General features: G+C 36.4%; 2 protein-coding genes and 1 long non-coding RNA gene across 3 annotated transcripts; all 3 read left to right on the top strand.

Moving 5' to 3' along the window:
- Positions 1 to 539: 539 nt before the first annotated feature.
- LOC119989873 (ATP-dependent DNA helicase 2 subunit KU70) lies at positions 540 to 13,367 on the top strand. The gene is made up of 19 exons (XM_038835610.1): positions 540 to 854; positions 939 to 1,016; positions 2,199 to 2,315; positions 3,321 to 3,435; positions 4,376 to 4,481; positions 4,594 to 4,711; positions 4,812 to 4,895; positions 4,983 to 5,041; positions 5,640 to 5,773; positions 5,864 to 5,907; positions 6,741 to 6,817; positions 7,898 to 8,045; positions 8,804 to 8,865; positions 9,318 to 9,378; positions 10,393 to 10,485; positions 10,555 to 10,675; positions 11,806 to 11,908; positions 12,506 to 12,683; positions 12,993 to 13,367. The coding sequence occupies exons 1-19, from the start codon at positions 789 to 791 to the stop codon at positions 13,104 to 13,106; spliced, it is 1,878 nt and encodes a 625-aa protein (XP_038691538.1). The 5' UTR covers positions 540 to 788; the 3' UTR covers positions 13,107 to 13,367.
- A 1,479-nt stretch (positions 13,368 to 14,846) lies between these two features.
- Positions 14,847 to 15,589, top strand: LOC119990041. The gene is made up of 2 exons (XR_005465936.1): positions 14,847 to 14,973; positions 15,079 to 15,589. It is a non-coding gene; the product is annotated as an uncharacterized LOC119990041 (long non-coding RNA).
- Positions 15,590 to 16,054: 465 nt separating this feature from the next.
- Positions 16,055 to 17,453, top strand: LOC119989437 (probable transcription factor At4g01260). The gene has a single exon (XM_038834955.1). It carries the CDS (start codon positions 16,154 to 16,156, stop codon positions 17,207 to 17,209), a length of 1,056 nt encoding a protein of 351 aa, XP_038690883.1. The 5' UTR covers positions 16,055 to 16,153; the 3' UTR covers positions 17,210 to 17,453.
- The last annotated feature ends 1,106 nt before the right edge of the window (positions 17,454 to 18,559 follow it).

The following is an 18,559-nucleotide window of genomic DNA, read 5'->3' as shown; positions in this document are numbered from 1 at the left end:
CTCCCATCAAACCATAAATGCTAGAAATAGAATAATAGATCCCGGACTGCTAGGGTGTCTACCAACTTGAGTCTCTATACAGTCCTGGTAAAAAGAGCATCTGTTTTCACTTCCTGCTGGTTGGAACTTGCAAGTTGGTTAAATCCTAAGTTGTTTCAACGCCATCAAAAGCAAATGTGGTGGAGCAAGTGAAGCATCCCAATAGTGAGAAAAGGAAGCACATTGATGAAAGTATGAAACAAGACTAATCCATGTTGAGACCTTATGTACCACATTGGCTTACCCAATTGAGTGGTATATATTGGTAAAACCTCTCCTTTACACTCAATTAGGCTTTTTTGTGAACTTAATGACTTGGGCTAAAGGTTGAGTTACGAGATTCATGAGGAACAATAAATCGGTGAGGATTAATTCAATGTATTCACAAGAACGGAAGCCAAAGCATGTAATAATTTTCACTCACCGCATACTCTCAACTCGTTAGGCTCTCGATTAGTTAATTATCAAGTTGAGAATCTAATTTCTCAGTCAAAGGGTTTCTCCTAAAGCCAATTGTGATCCGACCCGCCCCGTTGAAAGTGTTCCATAGTCTGGATCCGGATACCTTCGGCTTGTCAAGTACACTTGTGCCAGGCAGCCAGCGCCTTCCACTCATTTTCTCGGCATTCGAAACAAGTTATTAAATTGAAATTAAGGCGGGCGAGAAACCCAGAAGGTCCGTTTTCATCTCTAGCTGCTCAGAGGTGGCGAGAAAAAATTTCTCACTTTTCCTAGTTGTGTGAGTCGCAATGGATTTGGACCCTGACGACGTCTTCAGAGACGATGAAGACGATCCCGACAATGATTTTTATCAGGTCTGTAACACTTCTTCTCTGTTCTCATGCTTTTGTTGTGCTGTTGCTTCGAGTTTGCTAACTTTGCGAAATCTTGGTTTGTAGGGGAGAGAGTCAACTAAAGAACTGGTGGTGTATCTGGTCGACGCTTCTCCCAAAATGTTTGCCACTTCTTGCCCCGGAGTGAGTTTCCTTTTAGAAACAATTACAATACCCATTAATTTTCATTTCTGTCTGTTGAATATGCGGCTGGGTTTTTCGTTTAATGCTCTAAAAACTTGAACATTTTCAATATTTGTTGTTGTTTAATGATTTAAATGTTGATGGGCCTGCTGATTTGGGCTACTAATCAAACAAATGCCTAAATTTTGTAAAGATTGCCATCTTTTTTGCTTTTGATGATGAAGGTTCCAGTATGATAATGAGAGTAGGACTTAATTGTAGAGCAAGTTGTCACTCTGGACCTCTGGTACAAGTTATTGTGGTCCCATTCAAGAGAAGAAAAAACGTTTTTGTTGTCAATACGTAATCGATAAATACTGCTTTTATGAAGCTGGCATATTCTCTACGTGCAACCTTATATTAGTTTTCAGTTGCCTTGCACTTTTCTTCTTTTCTATTATTTTCTCATTGTGGTTGTTATTCCGTGGGTTATAAAACAGAGCTACTCAGAAGGGCTGGGGTCTGGGTTAACAGATAGCAATAGGAATAAGCTGCATAGTAGATGTGTTGGTCTTATTTCTGGACAGAAAATTCAAGCCACTAGGCACTAGCTAGGAAACATTACAGATGTTAATGGAGTTGTCATTATCATCACTATCCAATCAAGATATAGACAAATCAATATGAGTCATTGGCTTGCAGAGTTTGCTTCTGGAATTGGATACGAGCATGTCCACCTCCTTGCGGCCTCTTGCTCGGGTTTACTTGTTATATGTGTGTTTCTTTAATGGGGCACATTGGAAGCAGGCACTATCGTGGAACGTGGTTTCTTTAGCTCTCTGAAGTACCTATGGGACTTGACATGATGCTCCATTCTTAGGTTTTGTATAAATAATGCATGCGAGGGGAATGGAAACTATTGAGGCATTATATTTCAGTTTCTGAAGGTTGACAGGTCACGTAGTTTTTTGCTGTTCATTATTCTATGACAGGCGACGCAGCATTTAAAAACCTTTTATCATTTCCTTGTGGTTTTTTTACTGGTGTTCAAATTCTTTTATTCGTGGCATATTAACAAGATCGTGTCAGCTTGATGTTTTGTTTCATGAAACCCATTAACTCCTGTTGTGATTAACTGTCGAATTTTGCTTATAGTACATAGTTTAATTGATACATATATTTTTATTTTTTTTATACTGGCAGGAAGATAAGAAGGATGAAACTCATTTTCACATGGCTGTCAGTTGTATTGCAGAATCATTAAAGACCCAGATCCTTAATAGATCATATGATGAAGTTGCAATTTGCTTCTTTAACACCGTAAGATTTCACCCTGATAAACTCCTAAATGTATTGTCTTAGATACTTCCGAGTTCTGTATCAAATCTGTGCAACATTAACTCTTGGAGTTGGAATTTCCGAATAACTATAATTCTGTTGGGCTCTTTCTTTCCTTATAGTATATTCTATTTCTCCATTCAGAATGGTAAAAAAAAACTCCCGTGCACAAGGCTCTCGTTGTGGGCAGGATCGGGGACAACCTGTGGCCTCTAAGTTGTAGCTCTGCAACTTAACCACTAGGTCACATGTTCGCCTGTTATTTCTTCATCAAGATTATTTAGAAAAATGAATTAGTTAATTTATTCGTCATTTGGGCTTTGTGTAATAATGTCTAATAAGTTAATAAGGTAGACAACTTTACTGCAGTAAGGCTACTTAGGGTTGGGGAAGGGGCAGGATGAGAAGTACTTAGGGAGGCTGGTCTTTCCAATAATCACCAGGTTGCGCAGTTAATACCTTCATTAATATCTGATGATCTGCAAGTGTCATTGCTTTCTTCACAGTCATGACAAACAATTGTAATCCTTACATCCTGACTTTAAACAACAAGCAGTTATGTACTTGGTAATGGACGATGTTTGTACTTTCTAACATCCCATAAAATCAAAATTAAAAGGATAAATACTTTAAGTGTACACTTCAGCTGCTACTGCTTATCTTTGAAGATCCTTATTTACGCCACTTGTCACCATAGTTTTATATTCGGTGACTTGTGCACGTATCCATTATTTCATATTTGTTTAGAATTCTAACTTTTGTCTCTGCACCTATCTAAACAATAAATATTGCTCCAGGGATACCTAATTTTTTCTAATATTCTTATCTGTGGTTTTATTGATGACATCCATGTGGTTATTTTTTCGGGCTTGGCTCCACTAGTAGTTCTGTCTAACGTAGTGTTTGCTTATGCTTAGAACTATCGTCTAAACTTTGAAATTGGTCATACCACATTGTCTTCATCTATATTTTTCTATTCATTTGCAGAGGGAAAAGAAGAATTTGCAAGATCTAAATGGTGTTTTTGTATATAACGTTGCCGAACGTGAGTTCCTAGACAGGCCCACCGCAAGGCTCATAAAAGAATTTGATCACTTAGAGGGTAAGCCCAAGAAGAAATAGTGTGTTTTTTACAGCGATTGATGGTTATACTTCTGACTGAAGGCCTAAACTTTTTTAGTGTTACTGTTTGTGTCTTCAACTTAAGAATTGCCTGATGTTGAGCTATTAAATCTTTTTTTTTAATTCTAAATTGTTCTGTTTGCATACAATTACCTAACAAGTGTTGATTTCTTTTTTAGAGTGTTCTTTGCTTTAGATCATGGTATCTTGTTTCCGGTTTTTCCTGAGCATGACTTTGTTGATTCTGCCTTTAGATGTATATGGTTCAGTTCATTATTAATTTGCTTGAGTTTCTGGTCCAATCACTTGTCAAATTACTTATCAACTAGGAGTTTGATTTTAGACTTTGTTCCTCCTGTCTCTGGTAAAGATACATGTACTCACTGTGAATGTTCAATGGAGCAGTAACTAAAACTTAAGTTCTTTCACTCTTTCTGCAAAGTGTCTTGGCTCCCTCTTATTGTTTAATCATTTGAAACATTGGATAATTGTTTCTTTCATTAGGAATGAATGTATTTCATTTGCTATTTTACAACGGCTTTGTCGATATTGAGGCAATAACGGATTTGTAGATTTCTTTATGTTCTGGTTGTTGTTTTTATGATTTAAAAACTTAGAAGCTTACTTCTTGTTCTCTGCTTGTTCTATTTTGATACCTGGATTTGTAAAGGGTCCTTATAATGCTATAGAAGAAGTGTCAAAAAAGTGCCGCTACCGTGACTAAATCTAAAATTACATATTTTGTTTGTTATTTTTTGTAAATTTTCTGGACAAAGAGTACATGTTTATGTAGTTGTCCTAAATATCATGATTTTGTGGGAACACAGAAATGTTTTGTTTTAGTAATAAAATTTGGAGTTATATGTGCGGTCTATTGGTGGTACTATCTTAATGGAATAAGTGATCTTTATTGCTTGCAGAAATGTTTTTGAAAGATATTGGGAGCAAGCATGGTATTATTTCAGGCTCACGAGAGAATTCTCTTTATAATGGTCTTTGGGTAGCACAAGCATTGCTACGTAAAGGGTAATGTTACATGGTTACTACTTCTCTGTTTTTCCTCTGATACCTGAGCTTGAATTGTTCATTTTATCTCTTTGCACACTGGTTGATAATGATTGGTGTTAAGCTATTTCAGATCTGCAAGAACAGCTGACAAACGGATACTTCTATTTACAAATGAAGATGATCCTTTTGGGACTATTACTGGTGCAGCAAAAGCGGATTTGAAAAGAACCACTCTGCAGAGGGCTAAAGTACTGGTTGACATTACCATGATTCTTGCATGTTTTATAGATAATGATTCTCGGTAATGTTGTATTTTTCGTGGGAGAGAGTCACTAGTTTTTCTTTCAGGACGCGCAAGATCTGGGCATCTCAATTGAACTTCTCCCCTTAGGCAGGCCTGACGAAGAGTTCAATTTCTCTCTTTTCTATGCTGTATGTCCATGCCTTTACCTTTTTGTTTCTTGATTGGCTTCTATAACTGGCTAGATTACATACTATACCAAACCTTGTTTCTTTCAGGAATTGATTGGGATGCAAGGTGATGATCTTGTTGAATATATGTCCCTGGCAAAATCAAGGCACGTATATTAATTTTGTTTTCCGTCCTCCTTTTTGTTTGTTTTGCTTTTTTTATCCTGCATTTTTTTTCTCCTTTTCCCTGGTTGTCTTTGGTATGTGCAAATTGACTTGGGATCAAATAGAGTTCAATTTCGAATGGGTTTCAATCTTTACCTCTCTGATCCCAAATTCAGGAAAGTGGATGCGTTTAATACTAAAAGTGTCCCCCAATGAGCCTTGTGAGTAGCGTTGTAAACTCAATTGCTAAAATGGTTGTTTTGAGGAAAATAATTCATAGGCTTTCCCCAGCATGCCGCCCACTCAGAAGGTAGACAAATCCTTCATTCAGCTGTGATTGTCATTGATTCCTCCTACTATTATTTCTCTAGTCAATTAATACATTGCTGACTTGTTTAGAAGGAAAGGAGCAACAGGATCACACATATATTTTAAAACCTTTCAAGTGCCATTTTCAATGTCGTTTTGCACTTCCTCTTTTGTAAAAGTATGTTTAACTTTTATGTTCAGGTGGTGCTCTACTGCTCTCTTCTTTTGACAATAGCAGTTAAATTAGTCTGGGTTGTAATGTCTTCAGCTTTGTGTCTCTGGTAATTTTAGGTTGGAAGAGATGCACAACCTGCTAAGAAAGCGAATGTTCAAGAAGCGGGTAGTACGACGAATCACATTTATTATTTCCAGTGGATTATCCATTGAAGTAAATACATATGCCTTGATTCGTCCAACTTTTCCAGGTAGTTTCTTGTTGTATTTGTTGTTAACATCCCTCTTTTTTGTGCCATTTTGTGATATTCTTGATGAATTTTCATAATTCTGGTTCTTAGGAGCAATAACCTGGCTTGATTCTGTTACCAATCGTCCTCTAAAGGTGATTTCAAATTGTCTTTTGTTTTTTTGGTTCCTTGCACTCATGCATCGTTTTTTTTAATGCCTGAAGTTCAATGGGGTTTTTCTTGGTGTTAGAATGTCGTGAAATGTCGTGAAATGCTCCAACCCAACAAGTTAACTTTTGGGTTGAATGGCAAAGTAACTAATCTTAACATGGTATTGGAGCGGGTCAAACCATAGAATTCGCAATTTAAACCTCCATTTGTTGTTGCCCCAAGTGTGGGCCTTTGTGTGTTTGTTGTCGCCTCAAGTGAGGGCCTTGTGCGGAAGTAGCACTAATGTTGGGCCTTGTTTATTGTGTGTGTGTTGGGCCGTTGGATTATCCATCCCACACGTGAGAGAAAATGTTAGAATATGGTATAAACGATGTGAAATGCCCAAACCCAACAAGTTAATTTATTGGGTTGAATGACAAAGTAACTAATCTTAAGAGCTTTTTTTTTTTTTTTTGAAAAAAACTAATCTTAGGAGTTGGTAATGCAGATTTCCTAGTTGACAGATCTGATCTTTATCTTCTCTTGCTTTTCTTCAGAAAACATGCCTTGTTCTTATTCTGAAATCTAGTGGTATTGTGTGTTTTTTTTTTCCTCTAAATGCCCAATGTTTGTGTTCTCAACACAGCTTGAAGCTTATCCTGTATTTAGGAGTCTCCTTTTGTTTCTTGTTGTTTTATGGTTATTTTAGTGGCCAGCTACAGTGATCTGACCTCTTATGCAGGTTAAAGGACATCAACCTTTTTATTGCTATTTACTAGTTTGTGGTTGTGTCATTATCACCCATTTCAATCGACTTCTGTGGTTTGACATTTTGTAGACTGAAAGATCATTTATCTGTGCTGATACTGGAGCATTAATGCAAGAACCTGCTAAACGTTTTCAGGCTTACAAAAAGTAAGCATGTTTACTGCTCTGCTCATTTTACTTGTGAAGCTCTAGCTTTCTTTCGGTAATTTCTGGATCAAAACTACTCTGGTGCGATTATTGTTTCCAGTTTCTTTGTTGATACCTTTTCTTTTGGAGCATGGGAGATGAGAAGATAAACTTTAATCTCCATTTAGCAAGCTTTAGATATGATTTCCATGCATTTCAGTTTTTTGGTTGTGCTGATTATTATTATTATTTCACTTGCTGAATTCATTTGCTGAACTCCAATATTGGGTTACAATTTTTTAATGAATGATGTCTTTCTGGAAGAATGTAGAAATATACTGTATATTATTTTGTCATTTGCCATGAAATATTGTGAATGATGATGAACAAATGATGCATTGTTCTTCTATTTCAATTGACAAGATCTGGTCCTAAAATAATAAATGAACATTCCTTTAAAAAGAAAAGAAAATGTTGAATCAAATCGTTCAATGTGCAAGCCTGGCTCTTCGATTGGCTAGTTTTGGCCAAAAAGACTTGAGATCTTGTTTGTCGGCTTTCTGAAAAGTGAAATCTGATACAAATTGATATATTTTCTTCTTTAGTTTTTTCTTCTTTGTTTATAGCTTCTGTCTTGTATTGTTTGCTTCTTTCAAGAAATGCATAGCAACAATTCGATTCTTGTATTGGGAAATTATTTTTGGTTTCCTTTGCCTTCTCTTAGGTAGCAGATAATTTATGGAATATAATTATCATTTACTGCTGCTTTTTGTCAACCTGAACTGGATCCGGCATTCTAACCAAATGAGAATAAAACCTTGTGACCTGTCTGCAAATATTCCATGAGACATAATATAATTTTTGACCTATGGTAGACCAGTGAAAGTTCTTTATTTTTTTTTGTTCTTTGGTGTTAAAATCTAGTCAGTTTAACGATTAGAATTCATCCACACAGTGTCATTCATGTTAGTGCATTTTAACTAATAAAAACTGTTTACGTAGTGAGCCTAGAAAAGTTCGTATCATGCAACACTAGTTTGGGAGTATATCATGATAGTTTTTTTGCGTTGCATATTATCCTAATATTCTGTTATTCTTCAGTGAGAATATCAAGTTTTCTACGGAGGAGCTGTCAGAGATTAAGAGAGTCTCGACTGGACATCTTCGCTTACTTGGATTTAAACCATTAAGCTGCTTAAAAGATTATCACAACTTAAAGCCATCAACATTTATTTTCCCCAGTGACAAGGTGGTTTGTTGTTATGTTTAAAGAGCATTGGGGCAATCATTTTGTTCAATTTCATACTTTCACTTGCTTTTAGTTCGTTATAGTTTATTGTTGATGGCTTGGGTTGCTTGTGTTGTGAAAGCATTTAGATGATGATTGATGCCGTATACCAACAATTTTGAGTTTCCTAGGAAAATCAGAAGAATAAAGTTTGAGTTTCCTATAGTTGTCAACTTTATATTCAGTATAGAATGTGTAAACACATCCTTGTTCTTCTCTCTTTTCTTTTGTTGTTGTCTCTGTAAGGAGCATTGGGTGTATAATCGACAGTCTTGTAAGATTCTGCAATAAGTGCATAGTGGGATTAATCCTCCGAAACTAATATGGATGACTAATATACTTTTCAGGTCTAACCATAACAAGTGCTTTATGGGTTCCATTTTAGGCGCATGGGTTGGATACTCTTGTTTTATGTTGCTATTCTTTTTTTAAGTACAGTGATGGTTTGCCTTTCTGTCAAGTATCTGCTTTTTGATTAGTCAAATAGATGGATGTAATAATTCTTGCCAAAATTTTTCAGTGCAAAGCATAAAAAAGTTGGATTTCAAGATCAATAGATGGATGCAAAACTAGATCACATATGCATATGCTTTCCCCCATCCCCTATATTACACCTGTCCTTTAGGTTCTTCCCATTCGATCGCTGTTATTTCTTTTGCTTGCTTTTGCTCTGAATGAATCATATCTGGCTTACATTATTGAATTGTCATCTGATGCAGGAGGTTATTGGCAGCACTTGCATTTTTATCGCTCTCCATAGATCTATGTTGCGGCTTAGGCGGTTAGTTCTATGTTCTTTGCTTTGGTTTCTTTTTCATAGCTGACAATTTTGTATGTTTATGAAGTGGTGGTATCTCATATCATTTATGCCATGCTTTGTTGTTGGAATAATTTTTCAATAAAATATCTATAACGACATGTTTTATATTTTATATTGTCCCCTTTTTAATTGATGTTAATTTTGCTATAGCTGTAGCATTCGTACTAAATGCTTGTGAGACAATATGATTGGTAGTTCTCGATATCAGGACAGGATCACATGTAGTTATTACAAAGTTCCATTGCTTAGAAAAATCTCTTAAATAATTTATCTGCATGCATAAGCTTTGTGGGCTTATTTGGTCACGCCACTATCTATCAGTCAGGCGATATCGAAAGGAATAGAAATGATGTAAAAGGTTTTCTGCCTTTTCTTTTGTTTAATTTTAATATTATTTCTTTTGGTTTTTGCAGTTTTGCAGTTGCATTTTATGGAGGCTCGTCGAATCCTCGATTAGTTGCTCTTGTTGCACAAGTAAGGCATCTGCTACATGTTTCCAATGAGTTTATGCCTATTCTTATATGATTGTCTATTTTGGTGCGGAAGCTGGAAGCTACAACTTTTTTCATGTATCAACGATGTGTTGAATGTGTAGATCAAATGACCATCAAATTTGATTATTTGATGAATGATGCTGCAGAGTGCAGATTGTCTTAATAGAAGATATCCTTTGGCCCTAGCTTTGCGATTAATACAAGATTTTGGACTTGCTATGATTATGCCATAGCAATTCTTTTCTTTCTGCATAATATTCATAAGTTTGAATGTGATTACGTACTTACAAGTTTTCATGTTTTCATGACTTGGTAGGACAACCATGGTTTATTTAAACAATAACATCATCAGTTACTTGTAATGTAGGCTGATAGTAAAACTTGTTGCTTCTGAATTTCATCTGTGTGAAACATATCATTAAACCGAATGGAGGGCATGCGGCATGATGGAATTGGTAATCTAAATTTGTGAAAACCTTTAGATTCATTCCAAGTTAAAAAGTAAGATCCGTTGCATGTCTCGTAACACATTCCAATTTATGTCGGGATATGCAAATGTAAGTTCAGGCTGTGTTTGCAGTGGAAGAAGTACTTCATTGTCATCAGCAGTCTCTTTTTTTCCCTGATAAAAATTTACTAACTATTTTTGTTATGCCCTAAGTTCAAATTTTTTTTTTAAAACCTATCAAAATGAATAAATTGATTTTTATCATTCATAACTGTTAGTATTGGGTTAGGATTGTTTAATTTATCAAATCCTTGTGAAATTGTATAGGAGGTACCTTGATAATAAATTTATTATCATTTATCACTAATGATGGTTACTTGAAGTGATATATGAGTAGATACTAGATAGCTACTAACTAATTATTTGTACATTAGCTGTGATAAAAATAATAATTGGAAAAACAAGGTCTCATGGTTGTGCTGAGTATATCTGTGTTCACATATTTCATCCATGAAGAACCTGAATGATTTCTTCAAAACTTGACAGCATGAGGTTATTAGTGATGGGGGTCAAATTGAGCCACCTGGAATGCACATGATATATCTTCCATACTCTGATGACATCAGACCCATTGAAGAGGTTAGTAAAATACTTGAGTTGATTATATAGTTCTTGGTACCTCTTAAGTAATTTAGTGATATTTTGCAGCTTCATTCAGATACAAATGTCGCAGCAGCTCAAGCAAATGAGGATCAGATCAATAAGGCTGCAGCTTTAATAAAGCGTCTTGAATTAAAAGATTTCTCAGTACACCAATTTTCTAACACGGGTAAGTTGCCGGAGCTTATGTTGTCTCTATAGCTCAAAACATGCATACAGAGATCCAGTTGATCATACATAAAAATCTCAAGTATTTTGAAATCTCTGTTGGTAATGATTGAATCATTGAATGCATGGAATGGCATAGTAATTGATTACTGCATATGCTGCTTTATTTTAATATATGTATTTATGGATTTCATATAATTTATCTACAATGGATATTATTGACTTTGTTTCTCAAGCAATCTAAGTATGAATAGACTTCAAATTTGTAAGAAGTTTTAATTCGTTTCTTGTTTTCCTCTGCATCCGTTTTGGGTGGTACCCTATTTCTTATTGCCTCACAATTGAAGTTCCTTTTTATTCAAAATAAATAACTAAAAATTTAGTTAATGTAACCTGAGCGGTACACATAAGTTGTTTTTCTTTTAATTCTCATTTAAAAGAACATAAATAAGCATATATTTGGGTTCTTGCGTCTCTATATTTGGAATGGCAGATAAACATGCATGTGTACGTACACTGTACAGATACTTGTGTACATGAATATCAGATCATATAAATTAAAAAATATATTCTTTTAATTACAAAGTTGTTCAGTCTGTTTTCAAGTTTCTTACTATGAGCAAATATTGGATGTAAATGATGCCCAACCATTGATGATTTATCATCACAGTTATTATTGAAGACAAAATAAGGCAAAATTCCAGTCTGATTAGGTGTTAATATATTGAAAGAAAAAACCGGAAGGCTGGTTAATTGGGTCTAACAAACTAAATAAGCAAAGGAGAGAATTTAAGGAACTCTTTGTAAGAATTTTTTAAGGAACTCTTCATAGGCGACATGTGGCCCAAACTACCACTGGTGTTGCATTGGTGCAACCAAGAGGTCACATAATCAATTCCTGAAAATAGTCTGTCCACATATTATGTGGGGGGTATGGTCTGTGTACATCTTGTCTGTCCTCGACCTTGCTTATTGCAGGAGTCTTATGCACTGGAATTGTTTGACTTTTTTTTAAAGAACTTAAAATATTGTTCCTTGCAAATTATTGCAAGTAAGTCAGTGTGAAAGATATAGGAATTTCAAAGTTCACTTTTCTTGGATACCTTAGTATTGAAAGTAAATTTGTTGCAGCCTTGCAGAAACACTATGCAGTACTGCAGGCTTTAGCCCTACAGGAGGATGAGATGCCAGAAGTTATAGATGAAACATGGCCTGATGAAGAAGGCATGTCTAGGTAAGATGACAAGCCGGTATCATCTTTTACTGTGTCCGTTACTCTTGCTTCCAGTCCATGCTTCCTCTCCCATCTAGATTGAAATTCTAGAGGTAAGTATCCCTTCCCATACCATTGATAGTATCTTTTGGTTGAGGCCAGGAATGTAGGATTTTTTTCCCCAGCAACTGAACATCTAATCATGGGCTGAGAAATCTGATTGCCAGGGTTTTGTTTGAAATGAAAGCCTGGGTCAACTTGGCATGAAGACAAAATTTTCGTGGAGGAAGTTAGTCATTAAATGCTAATGAATTTGGCTTGTTTCTTTAATCTTTAACTATTTTTTCCACTTTTGGAAAAGAAAAAAACTAAAATAGTCAAAGCTAACGGTTGAGCCAAACTTTGTTGTTTCGGGGCTTTCGGCTCAAAGATTGGTCTCATACATTGAAAGTAGGCATTATCCACACCCTCGGCTAGAGTAATTCTATAAGAACAGGGTCTCATTCTATGGTTAAGGGCTTCAGGCTGCTCCAGGCAATTTGGATTGTCCATACATCAATGTCAAATATGTGTTAACTGGTTCAATTTTGAATTTTGTTTGACCTGTTTGTTTTGCAGGCCAGGAGCTGTCAAGGCATTAGAAGAATTTAAGCTCTCTGTTTACGAGGACAAGTATGATGAAGAAATTGAATCGGCAAAAGCCAGTGAGACCTCGAGGAAACGAAAAGCCATTGTTGAAGATGCAGTTTCGGAGTGTGCGAAATATGACTGGGCTGACCTTGCTGACAATGGAAAGGTTAATAAATGTTGTTTGTTACATTTTGACCCTTATGACTATTTGGCTGCATTTTGGCTCAGATGGAGTTCATTCACGACTAGTTTTATTAGATACAAGTGTAACTGATGTTCGGTTGGAGAGACTTACAATTCTTATGAAGTATATTAGAAACAAATGAACCGGGAAGTGCAGTCAAGTTTAGTTAGCCTTTATATCATTTCCCTTTTAAATTGGAGTTATGGAAATTCGAATTAGACTAAAATAACCATTTGTAGCAGAAAAATTAGCAAGATGTTGAATCTGATCAATATGCTCTACATTTTGCAGTTGAAGAATTTGACGGTGGTGGAATTGAAGTATTACTTGACAGCACACAACCTTCCTGTTGTTGGGAAGAAGGAAGTTCTGATAAGCAGGATATTAACTCACATGGGGAAGTGACCAAGTTGAGGAATTTTATGACAAATCTCCTTTTTTTCCCCCCTGTAATGGTTACATTGGTTAATGCTCTGTGATTGCATCATTTTGGAAAGCTTCTGCATGGCCGACTTTGGTTGGGGCAGCCATTTTGTTGCTATGATTAGCAATTGTGTATGTGTTTTTGGATTAATAGTTTTGTATTCGACTTAGTGTTAGTTTGCCTAATCCCTAATTTCCCCCAATTTCGTCCCATCTTGGAATCAAAGAGGGATTTGTATAGCAGCACCATCTTAGACGTAACGATGGCGACCTCAAATGAGTGAATACCAACAATCTCCTCTTTGGCTTCTGGTTCTCTCATTCCTTCTCTTGTAAGGTTCAGGGAGCATGTGTTTGAGGTTGGAACTCACCTGGTTACCAGTTTCAGCAACCAAGGTTCTGCAACCATTGTTGCTCGTTTTGGCGTCTATTAAGTATTCGTGGAAATGCCCCAGAGCTAAATTACAGGAAAACGAGAGGGAAACGAAGAAAGCAAGTGATAATGACATCTGCTATATCATTGGAGGAAGCAAGAAGGCCATGGTTTCTGTTTCATATTTCCTTCTGGGTTTTGTGTGCAAAGTCTGGTTATCTGGGGTCTTGCTCATACTTGAATTTTAGTTAATTGTTTACAAATTTAATGTTTCCAACTTACATATGTGTTTCCTTAAAATTCACGATTTTGGAACCTTCCGTTGATTTCTCATCAATGGGGAGAAGAATTGAGGAATTTTCTCTAATGTTTGGTTAATAGCAAGCATGTTCAAAGGACCTCAATAGTCAATACCCAGCTGATAAATGTTGTTCTGGTTTGAAGGAATTTGATTGTCCATACGCGGAAGAAGAAATTGACCTGACAAATGATTGTGCTCCGACCATGTTCAGCCGCATAAACCTCTACAGCAAATACCCACCTGGCCTGTTTTACCTATTTGTGCAAAGATGATGATGTGGGTCTTAATTGCTCCGATGCAAATAATCCTAAATCTGACTTCAGGGATAACAACAATTATTTTTCGGTTAGGTGAGCAACGAAAAGTAAAATATAGTTTAAGGATATATCGTTGAAGGTGGTCACAGTAATCACATAGGTGTCATGCATGATATTGGCAGTCGTTTTCTTATTTGATGGACGAAATAAATACTTTCAAATAATTGAGACATGAAATTGACAAAAAAAAAGGGAAATGTAAACCACATATAAAATTGAGAGACGAAAAGTCATATTTTATCGAAACAGAAATATGATAGTACCAGTCCTATACTCCTACCACTAATGTGCTTTCAAATTGCAAACCTACTAGTTTTTGACTTTATTAAAGTACGTATTTTTCGATGCATGCCAAACATGCATGGTTTGAAGATGAAGTAACAATATTTGATTAACAAATTAACATTACATAGGATCTGATTACTCCTTTTAATGTCAACCACAAGATTATTTCATTGAGTATATATATATATATATATAATAATAATTAAAATTTGTCTCCAAGTCTTTGTTTCATCTTCCTTCTCTTCATATTCTCTCTTCCTTGTCTCCATCTCTGCCATATATTTTACCTTTAACGTGAATCATAAGGTGTTTTCAGTCAAACAAATGAACAATTATTGACGATTAAAAAAGCCCATACATTAATCCATACACGTTCCCACATGCATAGACTTATTAATATACCAAAATAGCCAGCTAACCTAATTTGATAATTTAATTTAAAAAAACTAACTCAACCTCATTTGCTTATAAATATACTCTACATTTTGGGATCCATTGAAACACAGAAGAACAACACACACAGAGACTGAATCACAGAGCTCCATCAAAGCCCTAGTGACCCCATAATCATCGGTACGTACTTACGTCGATCTTCTCATGCCATTTAATTAATTAAGGTAGGAGATTAACCATGCATAGTTTTGATTAATTTCTTCTCGTTGTTTTGTTGTAATATAGAATCAATGGCAAGGCCGAATCCACGAGGAATCGATGAACCGGGACGGCGTCCGGTACAGAGAAATAGTGTCCGTTCAGTCAGGGTCACAACAAGGGGATTTGTTTTTAGTTCAGAGAGTATTGTTGGTAGTTTATCTGTTGAACAAGCTGATACCAAAACTGCAGCAGCAGATCATGTTATTTCTGCTACTACCACCACTACTGCTGCAACTACTGTTGTTGGCTGTACTACTACTGAATAGTTTACTTTGTTGAAGTAGAGTTGATGATATATATATTACAATTTCCAATTTTAATTTCTTCCCATATATTTGTTTTGAAGAATTAGTGTTGGTAGGATACAATATGTAGAGTTGTTTAGCCAGTATTTAATTTTCTGTAATTACAGTAGAGAGAATATAGAGAATTGTGTTGATTGTTAGTTAGGCCTACGCAAACTCATGAAAAAAGAGAGTAGAATAGAGCTGATAAAGTGTGAAAAATACATTATTATTGGACTTCTTAAGTCAAATTCATATTCGAATTTTCTAAGATCCAAGTAATCAAACTTAGGAATTATCAACGGGTGACACTAGTGTACCCGAGTCTTCAAGAGGCATGGAGAAACTGTAAAAAAGACTCTCCTAAAAATTAAAAAATTATATATTATTTAAATATGACTCTTGTAGCATGATGGTATGCATATGTGAAAGGTATCCGAGCGAGCAAAATTAAACAACCAAAAACCGAACGAAACAATATCTTCGATTAAGTTAATCAATAATTACAAGCCAATGTTGTAATCTAATGGTAGTTTATAAAACAACAATTGAGTTTACATGTTACAACTTTACATGGGCTTTAATTAAATCAACAATATTGTTGATTTTGTCGCTCAATTTTCTGTAAAATCCAAAAAAGTCCAAATAAAAATCAATTAAAGGGTAAAAATGTAATAAGCAAATTATGTTTTCGCAAATATCGAAGTATCAATAATATCAACTGGAGGAGCCGAGTCTGAGTCTGAGTCTGCTTCAACTCGAATCCGAAAAGCCAACAGCCCTTTTTTGCTTTCTCCGTCTGTGTCGGTGTATCCATGCCGCCGAAACGGCCACCGCCGTCGGAGGAGCCACTTCAGGCATCCTCCTCATCTGAAGAAGATTCGTCCGAAGAAGAAGATCCACAGATCGAGAGTCAAAAACCCTACTCCGGTAATCCGCTACTGTTGAGAAAGCCTCAACCAGAATCATCCGATTCTGGATCCGAAACAGAATCCGGATCTGATTCAGAACCCGATAACACTAATGTCAAGCCTATCGCTTCCAAACATATGGACGGATCTAAACCCTCTCCGTCCAAGCCTTCGGCGGTTGTTGTCGCGTCTCCTTCGAGGACTCCTAAGCGGGCTAAGAAGGACCTTGATGATGGGGTTTCAGCTGAGAAATCCGTTGACAGCACGAAGAAGCAGCTTTTCCAGAGACTCTTTAGCGAGGACGATGAAATAGCTTTGTTGAAGGGCATGCTTGAATTTGCAGCAAAGAAAGGTAAAGATCCAGTTGTGTTTATTGAACTTGCAGCAAAGAAAGGTAAAGATCCAGTTGTCTTTATTGATGAATTTCACGAATTTATCAAGAAATCAATTCACATTGATGTAACAAGAGCACAATTGATGGACAAGATAAGGAGGTTGAAGAAGAAGTTTGAGAATAACGTGGGTAAAGCCAAGAAAGGGAAGGACAGGACCTTCTCGAATGCGCATGAGCAGAGGACTTACGATTTGTCAAAGAATATATGGGGCAGAGAGAGAACATCTGGTGATGAACAAGCAGTGGATAATGGGAATGTGGTGGTGTCTAGTGGAAGAGTAGCCAAGGATACAAAAAATGTGGAGACTGAGAGGGAAAAGAATGCCAGGGTGGAGTCAAGAGGTGGACAGGCGGTGATGATTGAGGAGAGTGTGAGGGGTGCAGGGTTGGAGGGTTATGTTTTGAATAAGGGGCTCGATTTGGTCGAGGGAGAGAAGAAGGTGGAGATGGAGAAGAAATGGAGGATCCTTCAAGTGGCAGAGCTTGAGCTGTTTGCGAGAAGGGCCGAGCTGATATCAGAGCAGGCCAAGTTGGTGCTAGAGGCCTACAAGTCAATGAATACTTAGCTGATTGGAAGGTATAATTGGTAGACCTTTGGCTTCTACTTTTGGATTGCCTTTGTCTAATTTATGGTGTATTTGCTGTGTATTAAGCATGAAACTTTTGAGGATCCCTTCTTAGTTTGCTTGTTTAATTATGTATTATTTAGAAGTTATTAGTTAGAACAATAAGTAACTTTGTTGGCGTTGGAAATAGTTGTGTGCCCTGTCTACCAGTTTGGTTCCCGTATATTGCAGTCCTACTTTGTGCGTAAAGTTATGAGTGTTTGGAAAAATATCAATGGCTGCACATTTCATTTTTTGGGCGTTTCTTCACTTCATTCCATCATATTGCATGACAACACAAAGTGGCAACTTGTGTCTATGATCATGATGGGAGAGTTTCTATGTGGATGATTTGAATTTGGTGATGTGCATGTTCATATTAGGACTAAGAAATGTCTCCTCTTTTCAGTTAGATGAAATACTGGTCATGACTTAGATGTAGTGTGACTATATCAGACTCTAAACTTTTGTGACGTTTGGTGAAAAGCAAAGCCTGTCATATATATGCCTAATTCATCGATCAACAAGGCATTGATTGTATTGATTTGTACAATATGCTCGGTACTTTACTATCATTTTGATCTGATTTTGTCAAATGAATTTCTAAGACTTGACTATGATGAAAAAAGCATTGACATGAGTTGGATCTGTAAATGGCCTAGGATAGTGTTTGTTTTTATCATTTTTTTTTGATAAGCCATTGTTTTTATCATGTTACATGCCTTTTACAGATTTGCTTGCGTTTGGCCTATGTGCCATGGTTTTGCACCCTAACCATGTTTTTGCACCCTTTACTGATTGAACTTTAGCTTCACCTCCCATCATGTTTTGTCTATGTAAATTTTGAGCGATCTTGGTTGGTTAGTTCCTGAAAATGATTGTTAGTTTGAATTGTAGAATTTGGATTTCCTCGTGAATGCCTTTGCAATTTTGGAAAATGACGTACCGGATAAGTCCTTGTGTCAACCCCTTTTTGTACACTGAATAGGCCCTATTTTTATTTGCACCATTATTTCACACTGCACAGTTTGGCTATATTTTGCGGCAGTTTAAGGTGTTCAGCACCGTTGGAACCCAACTGTGGTTTGGCAATTTTTTTTTAGTGGGCTGAATGGGAGCATTTAGGAAATCATATGCAGCATCTTCTCCGGAGTCGATTGTAGCTCTAAGTTCATCAACAATGTTTTCGAGCATGTCGTCCGCTTCATCGTGGAACTTCTCAAGCATCACCACCCTCTCTCGACTGATCATGTAAAACAATTTAATGGAAGGGAATGCATCAGCCAAACTAAAACCCGACTTGACCTCGCT

Source organism: Tripterygium wilfordii, chromosome 21 (genome assembly GCF_013401445.1).
Source record: "Tripterygium wilfordii isolate XIE 37 chromosome 21, ASM1340144v1, whole genome shotgun sequence".
NCBI classification, from domain to species: domain Eukaryota; kingdom Viridiplantae; phylum Streptophyta; class Magnoliopsida; order Celastrales; family Celastraceae; genus Tripterygium; species Tripterygium wilfordii.
This window is presented reverse-complemented; position numbering and strand designations above follow the sequence as displayed.